The sequence below is a fragment of the Anthonomus grandis genome, chromosome 9 (genome assembly GCF_022605725.1).
Source record: "Anthonomus grandis grandis chromosome 9, icAntGran1.3, whole genome shotgun sequence".
NCBI lineage: Eukaryota > Metazoa > Arthropoda > Insecta > Coleoptera > Curculionidae > Anthonomus > Anthonomus grandis.
Window position 1 is genome coordinate 24,874,365 of NC_065554.1, and position 21,566 is coordinate 24,895,930.

The 21,566-nt window shown below is 33.4% G+C and overlaps 1 protein-coding gene across 2 annotated transcripts; it reads left to right on the forward strand.

Annotated features, from left to right (window-relative positions):
* Window positions 1–591: 591 nt before the first annotated feature.
* Window positions 592–18,595, forward strand: LOC126740496 (N-alpha-acetyltransferase 35, NatC auxiliary subunit). Of its 2 annotated transcripts, none has more exons than XM_050446529.1 (14): window positions 592–746; window positions 824–924; window positions 1,020–1,168; window positions 1,217–1,327; window positions 1,377–1,489; window positions 1,543–1,696; window positions 1,754–1,940; window positions 5,933–6,111; window positions 6,173–6,320; window positions 6,372–6,529; window positions 6,588–6,754; window positions 10,612–10,828; window positions 18,031–18,198; window positions 18,253–18,595. In XM_050446529.1, exons 1-14 carry the CDS (start codon window positions 733–735, stop codon window positions 18,484–18,486), a joined length of 2,100 nt encoding a protein of 699 aa, XP_050302486.1. In that variant the 5' UTR covers window positions 592–732; the 3' UTR covers window positions 18,487–18,595. The 2 variants fall into 2 exon arrangements, with proteins under 2 accessions (XP_050302486.1, XP_050302487.1); XM_050446530.1 differs by having other exon boundaries at window positions 10,660–10,828.
* Window positions 18,596–21,566: the final 2,971 nt, after the last annotated feature.

Here is a 21,566-nt window from a genome sequence, read left to right on the forward strand (position 1 = left end):
AAGTATTTCTAGATTATTTAATGGCTTTTTAGTATTTTACAGAGGTACATTGTGAATAAATTCTTAAATTTGTCTTGTAGTGATCACAGAAATCAAACATATAGTCACTTAGAGTTGGTAACTGACCAGTAGACAAATCAGCAATCCCTTCTCATACTATTATTGTAATACTTTTTGATTAATTTCTGAAACCCAAAGAAATGTATTTAGTCAGAAGTTGTAGTACGCAAATAAATAAAAGTCTGCTTACTGTAGTTTTTAAAAAAAGTGTGGCGTTTTTTAAGCGCACGGTATCGTCGAGTGAAATTTAAATTTGGCGCCATAATAGAATTTCAAATTTCCCGCTATTATAATGTCAGAAGCCCATTCTCGCTTCCGGTCAGTACTACTCGGCGACGGTTCAGTGTTCTATTGTCGTTTATGGATCGTCGTATCTAAGAAGTATTAATCTATTGATGCAATGTGGAAAAATTCATAAATTTATATTGGTGCCCAGTTTAAGACACCAATCTGATGGCGAGAAAAATGTTTTTCCTAAACGCACGAAAAATCCTCTAAATCTGGGGAAATTTAATTAACCGCGGCAACACTGGACACATTGACACATTTTTTGGCATTGACGTTAAACATCTTATAAGGTTATGTTATGTTGTTTATCTTTAATTTTGATTGACTATAAAGGTTGAAAACCTATCTATTTATTATTAAAAAGGGCCCTTTGAAGGTGACAATATGGAAAATGAAGAGTAAGAATATTTAGTTTTATATTTTACTTCATTCTCCACTACTTTTCAGCTCTTTTCTTCGAAAATTAATGTTTTAGGCCCCCACAAAGCCCTGACTCAACTGTTCCCTCTGAAAATCCCACTAAATCTAGACAAAATTGGGTAGAAATTAGTGATGTGTTTAAAGAAAGCGTAAAAGGTGAGCCATCAAAACCATTTAAGTAATTTTACCTCACCATGTAATAGCTGTGACTAATAAAGAATCTTAGATTTTTTCTATCATTTTTACCATAGATTTACAGTTGGGAGAACTGCTACACGATGACTTATTTGGCTTATTTGAAGCCATGTCTGCCATAGAGATGATGGACCCCAAAATGGATGCTGGAATGCTCTGTAACCGGGGTGCCAGAAAAATAACATCATTTGAACAAGCTGTTTCTGTAAGACTGTTACATATTTAAAAATTCCTTGTTAAAGTTTATTTTTAGGATGAGTTACTGCCCTTAAATGACTTACCAGCATCAACTCTGCTTGGTATTATCGACGGAACATTGGCTAGACTAGTATCTTGGTTAGAAGGGCATTCTTTGGCACAAACTGTAAGCGATTCACTTTGTTTTTTTCACTCAATTAATTTGGACTTTTCAGGTGTTTACTTGTCTATATTTACATAGACCTTATGCCCCCCAAGACAGGGCCCTCAAAGTATTTTGCTTGGCAGTGTATAAATTATTAGATGTCATAAAAGATCTCATTCATAAGTACGCTTAGTGGGTTTATAATTTTTTTTATTATTGAATTATGTGATTTTCAGGGCAATGGTGTATGAAGAAGAGGATTTTCAGCCTATGCAGTATGGGTTTCATTTGACCCCTGATATTTCGGAACAAAGAATGGTGGGCATGTTGAGGGAAGTCGAGGAGGAGCTGCACAGGAAATCAAGGAATAAACAGAGTGAAGTTGGAAATGTAAGTAATTTGTAGATTGTGTGTTATTTTTAATAATAAAAATTTACTTTTTTTCAGTCTGAAGCTCAAGCCATCTTTGCAAGAATAAAATTCGTCAGGATCTTCCTGCAGGTCCTAAATTCATTGAGAAAAGAGGATCAGCAGCAAAATTCCTTGAACGATTGCCAAAGACTGCTCAGTAGTGGAATTGAAATGCTGCAGACCATGAAGGATACAGTGTATTTAGGAGTGGGAGCTAAGGAAGGTATGAATAAAAAAAATGTTTTTTTAGTTAGGGACAACCAATTAAATTATTTTTTTAATGGCATTTAGAAGGCATTTTTCTCACTAAATGGCTTTTTGTGATCTTAAAATGGTTTTATTTGTAATGTAGCGGCCTTGAGGCTTTATGTGTTAATTTTGATATAATTTGATTCAGTGAGCACTGGCTGAAATAGGATGAAATCATATGAGTTATGTTGGTCTTTCACACTTAGATGTCCTCATATACATGATGAAGTGGCAATCTTATCAAATAATAAAGATAAAAAATATTTCCTATCTGGGTGGTATTTGTGATGCAATTAGAAATGCAATGAAATGTCTGAAATTTGCTATAGGCCTTCTGCTGGTCACTTTCAAGTAGTAGTAGTTGTAAGTATGTAAGTATACAAGTAGTAGTAGTTGTAAGTATGTAAGTATCTTTAGTATGTGTAAACTTTAATATTTTAAAAAGTAAAAAACAGACAGAGACCCAATTATCTAGATATTAATACTTTTGTTCACTAAAATATCCCTCAACATTACAAATAGCCTACACCACTCTTAGAGAACTGCTGAAGAGTATTGTGTTTAACATATATCTTATTTAAATCTGCCTGATACATATTTTATGTTTGACCAAGTAAGTAATGTTGACGTACTGGATCTCTTTATATTATTAAAAAACAAAAATAGTAGGTACTTTTATAGTATATAATAATTAAATATAGATATTGTGAGTCTGATTGTGTATCCTGTGGTCAAACTTTTCAATATATAAATAAAAAAATAAACTTATTTCAGTGTGCTTAAAATCTCTAGAGTTATCCCTGTGTACAAGAAAGTATTATTTGATAATGATAATATTAATCCTTAGAGAACCAACACAATTAACTAAGAAATGTGTAAGCAGTTTTTTGTCAAAACGTTTTCAATTATCGTCAAAAGTTATTGAATAAACATTTTCTTCATTCACATATACTTATACTTTTAATGCGGTCCAATCTTGGAACATAACAGAAATAATTGAAAAAGCATTAAAATCTAGAATAACAGATTACTTTGAATTTAATCGTTTTAGAAATGCAAAATCTACTATACTAGCAAATATTAATCAATTGATAAATAACGGAAAGTTCACTGAGGTCACTTTTTGCGATTTAACCAAAGCTTTAGACTGTGTTTCATTCAGAACTCTTGATATGAAACTAAAATACTATAAATTTTCAGACTCTTCTTATATATTAATTAGTTGATTTCCTGGGCACTAAAATCAATTCTAAACTTATCTAAGATGGACATGTTGATTGTATCAGTTCTAAGGTGGCTTACTAGAAGCCTTTTTTTGCTCCCGTCTTTGCTCTTCGAAACATAGTCCATAGTGAATTTTATGAACTAAGGTTGTTTTGTTAGCCTATATTGTTTGCATGTACTCGTTCGTATTTGAGCATATCTTTAATATGCTTAAAAAATAGGAATTATCTACTCTAGAGCAGACAATAGAGCTTATTTCTCTAAACTTAAAATATTGACTGTTTCTAGCCTATATATATATATTTCATTCTCTTACATGTTTAAATGAAGAATAATAACTACGAAATTTTTGATCAATATCTAAATCAGTGCTTGAATTACCATCGGAAATGCCTGTAAGTGATAATAAAGTTTTCTTTTTATCTCATATCAACTCGTTTAATTAAGTTTTAACTTAAATAAGCATTTTATACGAAGGGCAGTTAAGGCTGTTAACTTGACTTAACAGAACATCTTTAAATAATATCAGTACAAATAGAGCACTTACATAATAGTAAAAAATTTATATAGATATGTAAGGAAAGAAAAGAGTATATGTGTAAAAAAAAGAAGCAAAACCTAAAAGTAATAGAATCCTATTATTAATACTATAAATATTGGCCAAGCATAACATTTTAGAGTTTTCTTTTAAGCGCTTGTTGAGAGAGCTTATTGCAAATTCAGTCAATTTACACTTTGGATCCCAAATAGAAAAAAACTATGTTGAAAAAGAGCAGTACGGTGTTTGGTATACTTATAAAGTTTTTAATTTTTTCTTCCAGGCAGCAGTTTTATAGAAATTACTACCTTTAGAAAAACCTGGATATCGCTTTAGATGTTTGGAAAATAGCAAAAATTACTTAAACTGCCTCAAGTGTCGATAATAAACAAAAACCTTTAAATCTCCAAGGCAATGAAACTTACAACATCACTTATTAAAGTGATATTTTCTAGGCAATTAAAGTAGTTTTGTACCTACAGAAAAATTAATTTAAATTCTTGGAATAATTATTTTTAAGATTATGGAAATTCTTGAAAGATCTGGAAACTACTTTAGATAATTGAAAATAAAAAAAGTACATAAACTGTTGGCAAAAAATATACATTCCTTTATATTAATAATATACTTCCTCTCCAAGAAATAAGTTCAACTATTTTCTTATTACGTAGTTTTCCAGGCAATTCACATAAATTTGTGCCTGCAAAAAATTAATTATGGGTTGTTTATACTAATTAAAGTATGAAATAACTTTCTGTTTAAAAAATCTAGATATGAACTTAAATATCTGGAAAATGGAGAAATATAGTTGGATCAATGGATCTTTGCGTTTACGTCATCAAGGTCGATGTTTATATGAATCAATCAGTTGTCAAACCAGCATCAGTGGCGGCGGCATTTAATTTTTAAACTTAAAAAGAATAATAGGTTTTCATGCCCAATTTCCGTGGCGGCGATTTTCGCCAGAGATGCAATCTGCGATTCTTTGAAATTTGTTTTTAGTATATTGTCACTTTTAGGGCAGCTAATTTATTTATAGCTATTTGCTGCCTATTTCAACCTGCTGTTCTTTATTACCGGTAGAATATTTCTTTAAATTTCTCACGTCTTTTCTACTTATAAATGCAATAGGTACTTCATAGAATTTTTTGAGATACATATTTATTTTTAATTCCAAGTTTTTGACATAAGGTATTTCATACACAGTTATCATAAAAACATAAATACCGAATGGCACAAAATAACTTTTCAAAAGAACTGTTTGTAAAACAGAAAAAGGTTTGGCAAAAAACTATTTCAATAGACCTTCAACCAAACACAAAACACAACAATCAACAGTAAATAAGAAAACAAAACAAATCAAATTTCTCTAAAACTCTTTGGCAAGGCAAAGCAAAGTCGAGAACATAAACAAACATGGTTGCTTGTGGTTGCAGACGAAGATCTAAGATGTACAAAGAACTTTCCAAAGAATGGACTAAACATGAGGTGTTATTACAGCAAATTCTAAATTAAAACTTGTTTTATTTACAAGCCGTGGTTTCCTTTCTTCATTAGAAGAAAACAAGTTATTTTTTTAATATCTAAACATAAAACATATATTATACCAGTATACTTCTATATAAAAAAATTATTATATTTAGTACATTCTTGCGAAAACGGTAGGAAGGAAATAATCGATTTTAAAACCCGACGGGGAGCCAATGATGTTGAAAGTTTATCATAGACATGCGATCGGATGTTTGTCCCTGTCTAACTCATAACTGTCGTTCCGACCATAGGTCGAGTATTTTGAAGACTTACGTTCTGTGCTCTTTCTCATTTAATTTGTCTAAATTAGCAAGAGAGCGGATGAGAAACATTTGTGTTGAGTTGAATGATAGTTTAGTGACGTGAACGCAAAGATCCATTGATCCAACTATAACTAATATTGAATAAATAACCACTTCACGTTAATACTAAAAACACTTCTAGATACAAGAAATTTAAAGCAGCACCTTGTATCGAATTTTTTTTAGTACTAATAAATATCTAAACCATAATTTTATATGTCTTATAAAGTATTAGCTTATATTAATTGTTTAAGGCTATTATATTGACTTGTGTAAACTCTGTTCTGTAGTATTATAATGGTAACAGCAACGAACATATGTGTCTTAGTCTTTGTCAATAATATTAGGTTTCCTAATTTTGCTTGGCTGCAGGTGAGGAAGAAATGGCTTGCTTTGAACCTTCAATAAACCAAAGACTACTCCCTCCGACTTTCCCAAGATACACGAAAATCAAAAAAAGGGAGGAGGCCATGGCGCACTTCATGGAAATGCTGGAGAGGTTTAAAGTTGTCTGTAAAGCCCAAGGCTTGACCTCGTTTCACCAAGCAGTGGTGAGACGATAAATACAATTTCGTCAGTTTAATTTAGTTACAAAAAATGCCTTTTTTTCAGGAATTATTTGCAGATTTCAGTCAGTCCGGTCCTTGCCTGGTATCGCGTAGTTCCTTGCAGCTCGTAGGAAAAATCGCCCTAAATACGGGCTCGTCCAGAGAATCCCTTAGGGAAGCCATTAGGACGTTTTGTGGCCCTCATGCTTTAAGTACGACCCTTATAACCTCACTTAAACCGTGTTTTTTATGATTTAATTTAGGTAGCAGAGCTCCTCCGGCCGCCCGTCTGGCGGCGGAGAACTTTTTGGCCAGGGCGGCCCGGCCTGCCGCCCTTTTGTTGCAACTGAGCGGTCACAATCGGGCACGACAACGGGATAAATTGGCGATGCTTTTGGAAGAGTTTGCCATGTTACAAGAGGTAAAAGTGACAAGTGAGCGTGTTTTCTAAGGGTTTTTATTGGAAGAAATTAATTTAGGATGCAGAAAGGGCGGATGCGGAGTGTGCTTTGGCTTTGGGAGTGCCGCCCCGGCCCCATTTTGCCACTTGGGCCCTGTATCATACACTGAGAGCGCAAGCTTTGTACCTGTTGGCGGGATTTGAGCTGGAACTTTATGCTGAGCATGAATACTATTATATTTACTGGTGAGTCAAGAAGAATTTAAAGAAGAAGCAGTACATATTTCTTATAAGCTATAACATTTTCAAAACCACTATATCAAAAAATAATGAAAGAAGTTAGAGGCAGTAAATTTAACAAATTAAAAAGTATTACAAAATATGAAAATGATGTTATAGTACAAGGGTATGTTATAGTACAAAGGTATGGGGAAAAATTCATTAAGGCTTTAAAGTGCCTTAGTTAATAAAAGTGATTTGAATTTGCTTGAGAACCAGAAAAGGCAAATTTTTGAATTTCTTTTCTGAATATCTGGATGAAATTAGCAATTTTACTGGAATTAATAAAACCATTCGAGATTTTAATTTCGATCTTCTTAAAAAAAGTTTTCGGTAATAAAATTAAAAAAAAATATATATAGACAAATGGTTTTACGCAGACTGTAGATACGCCAGAATAGTTCCTGCAAGCTAAACAATAATTGATTTTATAGTCACTAATGACGGGCGTCTGAAACATGAGGTATGTACATCTGACACTAAAAATCAGTGTCAATCATTCAATATTGTCTATTTCTTTAAACGTGGCGAAAGATGAAAATATTAGAACCGTTCAATTTCATCAAAGATCTTTAAAAAACTAAAATTACCTGAAAAAATGCTTGCAATTTAATTAAGTGGAACAAGAATAGTGCTGATATAAGTTTACGCTGATACATGTATCAAGGATATTGAAGGTATTTAAGACAAAATGTGTCCTAAGGTTAAGATTACCCAGAAACAGAAATATGCGGATAAGAAGTCGATGAAAAAAAAAACGGACGTCGAAAACGACTTTTTCAGAATTTTCAAAGTGCTCTCATTCTTTTAGTTCTGCTCGGATCCTGTTATAACCCAGTGTTTTCGTAATCTAGGTGACCCAAATAAGACGCTGGTATACTTAGTTTGATTTCGAAAAAATCCATTTTTGGTGGAAAAATTCGATACCGGGGGGTATACCCGAAAAATGAAAAATTCCAAACTTTGAAGGTCGATATCTCGGCTTCTATGGGAGCTATCGGTTTTGTCTTAGTTTCGTCGTTCTGAATCCAATGAGACCACCCGCAAGGTCGTAGCTCTTCTAATAGCTGAGATACGGCATTTTTGATGCCCATTTTTGGCCTCAAAACCGGACGTCGAAAACGACTTTTTCAGGATTTTCAAAGTGCTCTCATTCCCTTAGTTCTGCTCCGATCCTGTTATAACCCGGTGTTTTCGTAATCTAGGTGACCCAAATAAGACGCTGGTATACTTAGTTTGATTTCGAAAAAATCAATTTTTGGTGAAAAAATTCGATACGGGGGGTATACCCGAAAAATGAAAAATTCCAAAGTTTGAAGGTCGATATCTCGGTTTCTATGGGAGCTATCGGGAAAATTCCAACGGTTTTGTCTTAGTTTCGTCGTTCTGAATCCAACGAGACCATTCGCAAGGTCGTAGCTCTTCTAATAGCTGAGATATGGCATTTTTGATGCCCATTTTTGGCCTCAAAAACGGACGTCGAAAACGACTTTTTCAGGATTTTCAAAGTGCTCTCATTCCCTTAGTTCTGCTCGGATCCTGTTATAACCCGGCGTTTTCGTAATCTAGGTGACCCAAATAAGACGCTGGTATAATTAGTTTGATTTCGAAAAAGATCAATTTTTGGTGAAAAAATTCGATACGGGGGGGGGGTATACCCGAAAAATGAAAAATTCCAAACTTTAAAGGTCGATATCTCGGCTTCTAAGGGAGCTATCGGGAAAATTCCAACGGTTTTGTTTTAGTTTCGTCGTTCTGAATCCAACGAGACCATTCGCAATGTCGTAGCTCTTCTAATAGCTAAGATATGGCATTTTTGATGCCCATTTTTGGCCTCAAAAACGGACGTCGAAAACGACTTTTTCAGGATTTTCAAAGTGCTCTCATTCCTTTAGTTCTGCTCGGATCCTGTTATAACCCGGTGTTTTCGTAATCTAGGTGACCCAAAGAAGACGCTGGTATACTTAGTTTGATATCGAAAAAAATCAATTTTTGGTGAAAAAATTCGATACGGGGGGGTATACCCGAAAAATGAAGAATTCCAAACTTTGAAGGTCGATATCTCGGCTTCTATAGGAGCTATCGGGAAAATTCCAACGGTTTTGTCTTAGTTTCGTCGTTCTGAATCCAACAAGACCATCCGCAAGGTCGTAGCTTTTACGATAGCCGAGATACGGCATTTTTGATGCCCATTTTTGGCCTCAAAAACGGACGTCGAAAACGACTTTTTCAGGATTTTCAAAGTGCTCTCATTCCCTTAGTTCTGCTCGGATCCTGTTATAACCCGGCGTTTTCGTAATCTAGGTGACCCAAATAAGACGCTGGTATACTTAGTTTGATTTGGAAAAAAATCAATTTTTGGTGAAAAAATTCGATACGGGGGGGTATACCCGAAAAATGAAAAATTCCAAACTTTAAAGGTCGATATCTCGGCTTCTATGGGAGCTATCGGGAAAATTCCAACGGTTTTGTCTTAGTTTTGTCGTTCTGAATCCAACGAGACCATTCGCAAGGTCGTAGCTCTTCTAATAGCTGAGATATGGCATTTTTGATGCCCATTTTTGGCCTCAAAAACGGACGTCGAAAACGACTTTTTCAGGATTTTTAAAGTGCTCTCATTCCCTTAGTTCTGCTCCGATCCTGTTATAACCCGATGTTTTCGTAATCTAGGTGACTCAAATAAGACGCTGGTATACTTAGTTTGATTTCGAAAAAAATCAATTTTTGGTGACAAAATTCGATACGGGGGGGTATACCCGAAAAATGAAAACTTCCAAACTTTGAAGGTCGATATCTCGGCTTCTATTATAGCTATCGGGAAAATTCCAACGGCTTTGTTTTAGTTTCGTCGTTCTGAATCCAACGAGACCATTCGCAAGGTCGTAGCTCTTCTAATAGCTAAGATATGGCATTTTTGAAGCCCATTTTTGGCCTCAAAAACGGACGTCAATAATGACAAATATGTCATGGTTATGGAGAAAAACAAATTATTGCTAACAAAAGTCACAGCCCCCTACTTACGTATTTGTTTTAATAGGGCCAGGCACACATTATTACCAAATTTTGTTTAAATCGGCTGAAAGGATTTTGAATAATTGATAAAGAACCGATTTTATTAAAAAATTTTTACACTCTGTATCTAGAAAACGAAGCAAGTTATGACATACGTTTATATGAAAAAAAGTTCTTATTTTTGGATGGTAAATACGCCCTTCAAATCTTTAAACTCAATTTTGAATCACCCTGTATGTCGTTCTCCTGACCTTCGGTACACTCTATCATGTCTATCTTACTACGAATTTGTAGAAATTGGTCTTCAGCAAAGGTTGTAACTCTTCCATGACCCTGGCCTGGTCTTTTAATGTTGCTACTAGTTTGTGCAAACCGACTCTCTGGAGATGGTTGACATACAATTTGAGTATACCGTAACAACTCTAACACAATGAGCTTCTGATAAATTTGCGAATTTCTCGTTGCGGCGGATTCGTTTTGCAAGAACTCAATAAGTAATCATAAAATCACGTCGAATATCAATGAATATCAACTCTACTGTTAGGCAAACGCATGAAATTCTGAATTGAGAAAGATCAATATAAACAGTTTTTATCTTTGTTCGTTTTTTCCCTCTAAAAGGTATGCGTTGGTTTACAATTCATCGAAAATCAACCGTCAATAGTCCAGTTTTAACAATACATGTACTCCTTTGGATTCACAAATATTTGAAATAAAACAATTTTGAAAATTATACGTTAATTGTGGGGCGCAGTGTATATATTTTAATACATATAAACACGAAACACACTCAATTATTCAATGTCGTCTAGGTACCTCTACGAGTGTATCTACTCCTGGCTGATTTCGACACTTTCCAGGGCGGACAGCCTGTTGCAGGAGGCCTGGAATGGTACCGCGGCCGCGCCATCTACCGGAAAAGGGGGCCGAAGACAAAAGCCGAACAAGGCCGCTAAAAGACCGAGACCGCATGCTCGGGATGCCATTCGCTTGCAGGCTTTACAACAATTGGCCGGGGGATACTTTAAAGTAAGACAATATTTATTTCAGGAACCTTTAAACTGCACTGCACTTTATTTTTATTTAGAGGGATCAGTACACCCTGGCTCCCTACCACATTTAATCAAATTAAGATCATAGATAAACAGAATGTGTTATTAGCAAACAAAAAAAATCTTATTGCTACGTTTATTTGTTTTAACCTAACGCCTAGGTGTCCCTAAAGCACCTGTGTGCGTAGATATTTCACAGAAAAGTTGTTTCCTGTTATTTAAACAATTGTGATAAGTCTACTCTTGATTCTACCTTCACTAAAGAACCGTGTTAAAAACCTAGACTGATCAATAATAAAAAAAAATAAATGTTCTCCATCAGTTGTGCAACATATGTTTTTTTATATGTATCTAAATACAAGAGATAAGTATATTATGACAAAAGTGTGACAAAATTTTGGTAATGACTGTGAACATACTTATTAAATCATTTGCTAACTTTCGATTTTTTTAAATTTAATTTACTATAAAAAGCAGAAGATAAATTAATATTTTCACCTCTGGTCCTCAAACTTGTATTATGGATATGATTTATACAGATTTTTATGCGAGGTTTGATATGAATAGATTGTTGTAATGTATAGTGTCCTTAAATTCGTTATTTGCTCCGTAAATAGTTGATCTGTTGGGAAAAGTCTTGGTTTGTTATAAATAATCTTTAAGATATATTTAGGTACCATAATTAGGTTGCCAAATTATTCTTATACAATCCTTACCATATTAAAATATCGTATTCTAGGAATGACTCAGATGATTTATAGATTATAATAAGTTCTTTTAAATTTAGGAAAGTTCTCACTATATAAAATGTATATACCAATTTTTTTAGTTTGTTTGCTAGATAATTGGCATGTACATACCATTTAAGATTTTGCTCCATATATATTCTCAGATGCTTTGTATGTTCTGTTTTTTGATCTGATTATATCTATCCATGGGGAATTGTGATTGAACGCAATCTAGTTCGTTTTTGTAACATTTAGGCGCAATTTAAATTTTGTCAGCTAATTTTTCACTTGATTAAGGCCCTCTATGGCATATTGTTTGGTTTGGTCCCAGTCTGTGCCATTAAATAGTAGTGCTGTATATAGGAAATAATAACCTGATTATTTATTTTTAAAAAGAGAATTTAAATAAATTATAAACATAACATGGTCCAATACTGTGCCTTGTAGGACTCCCATTTGTATTTCTTCTTGCTTGCTTAAAATATTATTTATTTTAACAACTTGCCATCTGTGTTTTTTTAAATAATTTGTCATCAGCGTTATTGCAGTTCCTCTCACCGCATAATCTTCAAAAAGTAAATTATCTGGGACAGTGTCAAATGCCTTAGCGAGATTTATGTAAACATCAAGGCACTTTCTAATGCGGTTAAGATGATTTGGAACGTCTGAAGTAAGTTTGTGTAAGGCATTTGAAATACTACAACTTGGTAAGAACCCGTATTGATTTTCCGCCTAATTGTACTTAAGATTTTTTTCAAATATTTTTGAGTTGTGACATTTTTGGGTCCTGATTTATAAATTGGGGTGACAACTGTTATTAATCGGATTGACAAACTTACGAGGTATATGTTTAGCTTTATAGATTTGATTTGTTATGTGAAGAAGTGGCTGTTGTAGTTCCGCATGTGTATTATCGATCTGCCATTATTGTTTGGTTCTTTTCAGAATAAGTAGCAATTTTGTTAATGTTGATTTCTTTTCGTTTAAGTTCAGTTACTTCAGCTTTTAGGTTTGATGGGCGCTCATATTTCATTTCATTCAACAAATTAAACATATTAGACTTCCTTGCTTGTCCATCAAGCTAAACTCTTACGTTTTTTGTGTATTTTCGACGCACAAAGATCGCAAATAAATGTATTCATTGTCATTGTCGCAGTTATTGTTTATTTTAGAGTTCTTATTGCTTACCATATTTATTGGACAAATTCCTGTAAGAGACCGAAAAGGACTAAATTGTTCTGTTATTATTAACGGCTGAAAATCAACGTTTAGTTCGAAAAATCCAGTTTATGCTGATTCTGTTTCGTATTCTTGTCAATTTGCAATATTAAGAAGCTTTCTATCATCACAGGAGTTACGTTGACGTAGATTATACTTATTAAAAAATTTATTTATTTTATCTATCTTGAACTGCCTGGACTAACCCAGAAATAACTTTCAATTGTCTGGAAAAAATGAGAAATTACTTCCAGGCAGTTGACAATTTTATTTTAATTACCTGGCAATAAGAAAAAGTGTTACGTTAGAGGTCTGGAAAAAAACGAATGATGAGAAACTGCCTGGAAGAAATAAATAAATTATAACAATAATAATAAAATACTGTTTATTTCAAAATTAAATTCACAAAGCAGCTATAAATGTAATTGGAAACATGATAAAGTTATAAGTTTGCGCATTTTCATTCAAAAAAATATACATATAAATATCTAGTTAGGATTAAATAAAGTGTTTAAACAGTTCTATACTTTCAAGCTAATAATATAATATCACCCCATTTATAGAAGAACGTCACAACTCGAAAGATGCATTTTATATAGAGCGCATTCATTTTATATTTGAGATATCGATATTTTTACAAACTTGTAACCTTCAAAATGTTGACGCCAAATTGTTATTAATGGCTCGAATATTTTCGCTTGTGTTTGTTTAATCAGATTAGCCGATATACCCCTGGAGAACTTTTATATTTAAGATTGTTGATGTGTTTTATGAGCTCATTATAGGTAATTGGAGTCAAAATTGGGCCATGATGATTGGATTTTTTTTGCCATTTTCACACCAATTTTTGTATAATATTGATAACGAAAGCCATTTCTTGGTCATCTGGAAGTCCGCTATTTGTAATCCAACCGTTATTTTTTTTTGTATTCCTTGTAATGTAAAGAGGTACTTTTTAGACTTCAAAAAAATGTTCATTACTTTATAACCTTTATCTATGTCTGTTATTATTATCCAGTCTTGTTCTGCTAATAAGGTTTTAAGACTGTGCATTTATTTTTTTTTGTTTCATACTATTTCTTGCTGGCGAACTAGTGATTTTCTAGGCATATTTTTTAAACCGATATTTATCATTACTGAAAAATGGTCTGAAACACAGCTGTCTAGAACAAATGATTTAAATTCTATAAAGGAATATTTTTCCTCTTTAAGAATATGTGATCTAGGTTAGTATTTGTGTCTGATCGTGTAATTGTATTTATATAAGATAAATAAACTAAATGGGACGTAAGTGTTGTATATTTAATAACACTATTATCTACAATTATATTAACATCTTCAGTAAATATTTCTAGTTGATTATTATTCAAACTTAAGAATTCTTCCAAATATTGGATAAAAAAATCTTTAGAAATAGATGGAAGTTTATATACCCATAAGTTATATACACACCGTGGTGGATATTGGCTCTAACTCTGGTTTTATCAGAATTATAAAGCCATCATCTTTATTATATTTGCCTTCATTATAGAAGGTTACATAACCTCTTATGTTAAAATTATCATGGGAATTAATTCATTAAAATTTGTTCTTACACTCCTGATGTTTACATGTACTAAATTAAAAATATTTAGATTCATATTTACTTCATTATCAACCATCTTAGTTAAGAAATTGTTGCCTACATCCATGTTATTCAAAATATCATCCTGATTAATTACAACCATTACTACCTAGTCTTTTTTTTGTGCTTTCAAGAACATGTTTTTTTATTATTTTGTGTTTTAAATTATATTTTCTATTTCCCGAGATGTAGTTATCACATTTTTTTTGAGTCCTTTTACATGTGCTTGTTTATTACATGTACATGTTCGTGTTCTCCTACACAGGCTTCACATACAGTGTTATTAATGCAAACATTTCTTTTGTAAGTATATCCTTGGCACTTTTTAAGCATCTTGTAAAGGGGACGTTCTCATACACGGCACAGCGATTCCATCCGATACACACCATTCCAGAGTTGATAAACTTCCAGCACACTTCTAATCGACACTCCTGAAAAATAATAGACCTTTCTTGTTGATTCTTTTTTTTGTAAGTAACTAGAAGTCATCTTTTTGTTTTATGGTTTTATCGTCTTATTTTGTCTTCAACGATTTCTGGTCATCTGTAAATCCTACAACGTTAACTCGAAGTTTTTTCTTTTTGAGTATGTTAGCGTAGATTGTTTTTCCTAATTTTGTATCATTTGCTTTTTAAACTGAATTTTTCCTCTTATGTGGTGCATTGGACAATTGCTTTTTGGTGCTGTTAATATTTTTCACACCTATTTGCAAATGGTTGGGGATTATTTTATCTTAAATAAGTTTAAGTGTCCAAGTCAGTTTTGGATTTCATAATTAGTGTAGGTACTTGAGATGGCTTATCTCCCATTGTTTTTTAGTTCTTTTTTGGAACATCAGAATAAGTAGCAATTTTGTTAATGTTGATTTCTTTTCTTTTAAGTTCAGTTACTTCAGCTTTTAGGTTTGATGGGTGCTTATATTTCATTTCATTCAACAAATTAAACATATTAGACTTCCTTGCTTGTCCATCAAGCTAAACTCTTACGTTTTTTGTGTATTTTCGACGCACAAAGATCGCAAATAAATGTATTCATTGTCATTGTCGCAGTTATTGTTTATTTTAGAGTTCTTATTGCTTACCATATTTATTGGACAAATTCCCGTGAGAGACCGAAAAGGACTAAATTATTCTGTTATTATTAACGGCTGAAAATCAACGTTTAGTTCGAAAAATCCAGTTTATGCTGATTCTGTTTCGTAGTCTTGTCAATTTGCAATATGAAGAAGCTTTCTATCATCACAGGAGTTACGTTAACGTAGATTATACTTATTAAAAAATTTATTTATTTTATTATCTTGAACTACCTGGACTAACCCAGAAATAACTTTCAATTGTCTGGAACTCTCACGAGATGTGTTTCCAGGCAGTCGACAATTTTATTTTAATTACCTGGCAATAAGAAAAAGTGTTACTTAGAGGTCTGGAAAAAAACGAATGATGAGAAACTGCTTCAACTGCCTAGAAGAAATAAATAAATTAGACTAATAATAATAAAATACTGTTAATTCTAAAATTAAACTCACCAAGCAGCTATAAATGTAATTGGAAACATGATAAAGTTTGTGTATTTCCATTCAAAAAAAATATACATATCGTCGGTTAAGATGCAATAGTAACCCCCATGAAATTTTTTTAAAGGAGGAGAAAAAACTAACTACACGTGAGTGGCGACGCTACCTTAAACCAATAAATCCTGGATATTCAACAAAAAAAATATCTGTATGAACGTAAAAAGAAAAATAATGATTTATTCAAGATTTTGAGCTTTTTAAGTGGGTTACGAGATATTGCTCGAATTAAATGTTGACCAAATGTGGGTTAACAGAATTATGTAAGTTAGGACCATCTAAGGGGCTTGAAATAAAAATGTTAATATTAAAATATTAATGATGCATTAGTGCTGAGTCATTTTAATTTTGCTGACGTGGTGTATGGGCCATGCTTGGATCAAACAGATAAAGACAGAATACAACGGGTTCAAAAATCTTGTTTACGATTTATATACGGTATCCGTCGCCGCGAACCGGTAAGCTACAAACTGCGTGAAACCAAATGGCTCTCTATGGAATGTCGAAGGAAGTTACATGCTGCAAGTTTATTTTATTCGGTAATTCATTCTAACTGTCCCTCGTATTTGACAAACAAAATTCGATTCCGAACGGATGTTCATTCCTTAAATTTAAGGCATAGAGGATTAATCTCTCCGCCGCTGCACACAACATCTTTTTACGAACGATCTTTTTCATTTAACATATATATCGTATATAACCAAATTCCTGAAAGATTTAAAAGATTATCATTAGGCTGATTTAGGTTTTTTTATAAGAAATTTTTACGAGAATAGAATAATTTTTGTAAAACCTGTTAAATTTTTATCGCATTCATTTGGCACTGAGCGTTATTGTGTTATTATTTATAGTTATTTAGTTACAAGTTATTTAGTTATAGTTAGTTAGTTTTATTTAGTAGTTATTTATTATGCTGGTAATGTCAATATACATGTATGGGTGTGGCGTGTGTGTAGAATAGTATAGGATTGTGTTATGAGTAATATAGATAATATGGTATTATTTTGTAAATATGTATATTTATAGATAATTTGGACTTATTATTTTGTTTTTTCTTTTTGAGTTTGTAATTTACTTTACACAGGGGGTTAAACCTGTATCTTTTTAAAATTGTTTTTTAACCTCATTTTTGCCATTATTGTAAATAGTTATAATTAAAGATGTTAAATAAATCTGTTAAATAGTATCATGTAAACAGTGGCAAATAAAAGACTTATTATTATTATTATTATTATTATTATTAAATGCAAAAAATATAATTTTTAGCAAGAATAGGAACATCAGAACCAACTAAACCTACATGTGACTCAAATTATCATAAAAGGCGTGGCAATCTACAGGAATAACTGATTTAAGTTCCTGGGGATGTTTAGTGTTACTTTAGAGGTCTGGAACAAAACGAATTATGAGAAACTGCTTCAACTGCCTGGAAGAAATAAATAAATTAGAAGAATAATCATAAAATACTGTTTATTTTAAAACTAAATTCACAAAGCAGCTATAAATGTAATTGGAAACATGATAAAGTTTGTGTATTTCCATTCAAAAAAATATACATATAAATAATAATAAAATATCTAGTTCGGATTAAATAAAGTGTTTTATACAGTCAGTTATACTATAATTGTATCTAATATAATATCACCCCATTTATAGAAGAACGTCACAACTCAAAAGATGCATTTTATATAGAGCGCATGCATTTTATATTTGAGATATTGACATTTTTACAAACTTGTAACCTTCAAATTGTTGACATTCTAATTCTGGGTGAAACAAGAAACAATTTTTCACCAGACCAATTTAATATTCCTTATATTCGTGCGGTTTTACTGCAACCGCTTGAATCTCGGTCAAATCCATGTCTCGACAATCCAATCAAAAATACTCGTCATCAATGCGGTTTTTCTGGACCACTTAGCATAACTTGCGGTAAACTTGGTCACTTTTCATGATATATCAGGTCGGTACTGATGATCATAAAATACTTTTCAAGGATCAATTCAACCTTTTAGGAACTGATTAGTGATTTTTTTTAGGCACTTTTAGGCATTTTACGCGAAGGGCTTATACACGCCCCCCTGCCAGGTTTTGACAGGGAAAGGGTGAGATTCGAGCACAGATTCGCCGCATTTACAAGACTTTCGGCACCCCCGTCCGCTACTTATAGGGACTTTAGGACTGCCGCGCAGGCTGCAGGATGCCAAGTACCACTTTGACATTATTTATTGTATTTCTTTTTTAATTATTATTTATTTTAGGGTTCGGAACCGTTGTTCCTGTCCGCGGGACGTCATTTCGCCCAGGCGGGTCAACTGTTGGCCGCAGGCGGACCTGCCGAGATCCCCCTAGCGAGAACGTCTAAAACTAATTTTGTGCTGTTACGTCTGTTGGCGGCCGGGCATCGGCCCAAGATCAAACCGACGTTTTGTTTTAACGAGAGTCGTCATTTTCCCGTGTTTTGTTTGACCGAAGCCCAGTTAACTCATGAGTGAGTAATTTGTATTTTTGTGATTTGAATATTATGCTTAATAGTTGTGAGTATATTTATGAGAAACTTAATAATGTATAATTTATGTGCAAATAAAATGGTGAATTGAAAAAGTGAGTTTAATTATGAATTTTCACATGAAAAATGGGTTTATTAGGAACATAACGAGGATAGCTTGACAGTATTTTTTAAAGCAGTGACGGATCAAGTAAAGCTCAAAATAAACTAAAGTATGAAACGGTCAATAGTAAAATAAAAAAAAGTCAACCCACAGGATATGAATGCAATCTAATGTGTGTGGAGTAAATGCAGTTGCTCGTAATCTTCGATAGCCCTTATTATGGTGACTGTAGACGCGGTCCTACTTATTGCATAGAAGAAGATCAGAAGTAAGATGACAGACACACAATCTGTCATGCACTATTAAGAAAGGCAAGGCGTCACCCCGTAAAACGCTCAGAACGTAACACTGCGCATTCCGTACACATCAAGAGCGGAGAGGAAATTTAGGACTGTCTAGTGCGACTAAAAAACTGTAGCTGACTGCCTATTTAATTTTAAACTGGCATTATTCTTACAGATTAAAATAAGGTATCAGGTTTTCCACACCTGTAGGTATACTGTTTCAGCTTGGCATGATCGAGGTATGAATCTATAAGTACTTCTTACGAGTGTGTATCGAGGTAAAAGGAATGCCGCAAGTGGACACACTGCACATCTCTGGAGAAGCGTGGAAGATTAGCGAATTTTCTGGAACGGTGGTCTGCCGAGTATATAAGGAGCTGCGTCGCCACTAGGAGGCCGGTTGACAGTTTGTTCAGTTCAGAATATTGGCGGATTATTTGAATTGGACTTATATATATTATATTATATATTATATAATATAGATATTAATAAATACCGTCAAACGGGGTTAAGTGAATCATAGTGGGTAAAATGAATTAATCGGGTATTTCCGCAAAAAAGTCGATCCCGTCGCAGACCTGCCCCATATAGTGACATTATTGCATCGAGATGACCTCGTTAGTATGTCTTTGTATGTGGTAGGGTGTGTTTCGCTGCTCAAAAAAATACACGTGAGTACCATAACGACATGTTCCGGTTAAACGATTTTTTTGTATTTTACAAAACTTTGGAAACGATTGGTGGCGGAAGTGATCAATATTAATATTTATTTACTTGAATGTAATTAATGTGTTTATTAGACATTAATAAACAAATTTGTGCTTAATTTTTAGTAAATTTTTTTTTTGTTGAATTTTAGCATTTTTTTTTTCTAACATGGTAACTTTAATGGGTAAAATGAATCATTTAAGTGGCGCTGTAAATTTATGATTAAATTTTTTAGAACTTTTTTTTTAAATAATTTTTTATATAAGAAATATTTTTTTATTAGTTTTGGTCTTTTTAGCATGCTGAGAATTTACAAAAAAAAATTGGGGCCGCAGAGAAAATGTAACTACGATCAAGAATATGTTCGTCGAGCAGTGGCAGCGGTTAGACGAGGTGATATGTCCATGAGACAAGCATCTGAAAGATTTGGTGTACCTTTCAGTACCATTCAAAGAAGATATCATGGCAAACATTCTTTAAAATATGGTCGACAGCCTGTACTAAGTGGTGAGCAAGAGCTAAGACTAAAGGAGACAATTAAAATTTGCGCCGACTGGGGATTCCCATTAAAAAGTACAGATGTTAGAGCAATTGTGCAACAATATCTAAATAGACTAGGAGTAAGGAATTCCAGATTTAAAGAAAATATGCCAGGGATGGACTGGTTCAAAAGTTTTATGAGCAGAAATAAAGACCTTACCGTTAAGTTGGCTGAAAATGCAAAACGCGTTAGAGGTGCATTAACCCGCGAGGTTATTCAAAAATATTTTGAAAACTTGCAGGTCACGTTGAAAGACGTCCCTGCTCAAAATATTATCAATTACGACGAGACCAATTTTGTGGATGATCCCGGGTCGGCTAAAGTAATTACAAAAAGAGGTGCAAAGCATGCCCATAGGTTAATAGACTCCTCAAAGACCAGCACAACTGTGATGTTTGCAATAGCCGCTGATAGAACATTACTGCCTCCATATACGGTATACAAGGCAAAACATTCCTATGATGGTTGGAGAGAGGGAGGAATTGAAGGAGCAAGATATAACAGAAGCATGAGTGGATGGTTTGACTCTGATATATTTGAGGACTGGTTTAAGACAATTGTCATGCCTTATTTTCGAAAGCTTGCTGAGCGTAAAGTTTTAATAGGCGATAACTTAAATTGCCACATTACCACTAATGTCGTACAGCAATGTGAGAATAATGAAATTGATTTTGTCTTACTCCCTCCCAATTTAACTCATTTGCTTCAACCGCTCGATGTCGCGTATTTTAGGCCTTTAAAAGCTGCATGGAGATCCACCTTGGAACAATGGAAACTAAAACACCGTGGAGTCATTCCTAAAACGGAGTTTCCAAGGCTGCTGAGACAGAGTGTGGAAAAGGTTGGCATAAAGTCGAAAGAAAATTCCATTGCTGGTTTTAAGGCATGTGGAATTTTTCCGCTCGATCCCAACAAAGTTTTAAATAAAATTCCACGAAATTTACACATCGATGAAAATGGTGAGAATAATGATCAGGCCTGGAGTAACACAATAATCAGTCACCTAAAAAATTTAAAAACCACCCCGAATCAATCAACAAAGGGAGGAAAAAAAATTATTATCGAGGCTGGCAAAAGTGTGTCAAGTCAAAGTTTATTATCAACGATAATAGATAAAACAGCCACAAAAAAATCATCTAAAAAAAACATGAAAAAAAACGAAAGAAGAGCCCTGGAAATATCGGATGATGAGTTAGATCGAGAGTTAGATAAAGAATTTTCCCTAAGTGATTTCGAAAATATTGTTGAAAACTTTGACGAGTTTGATCCAAATCCGTCGACATCGAATGATGATACTTACATGATCGACACAGACTTATCCATGGAGCCAAGGATTGGGGAGTTTATTATTGCAAAGTTTCCAACCGAGAAACGAGATCGATTGTTTGTTGGCAAAATCGAGAATTGTTTAAAGAAAAAAGAATTTACTA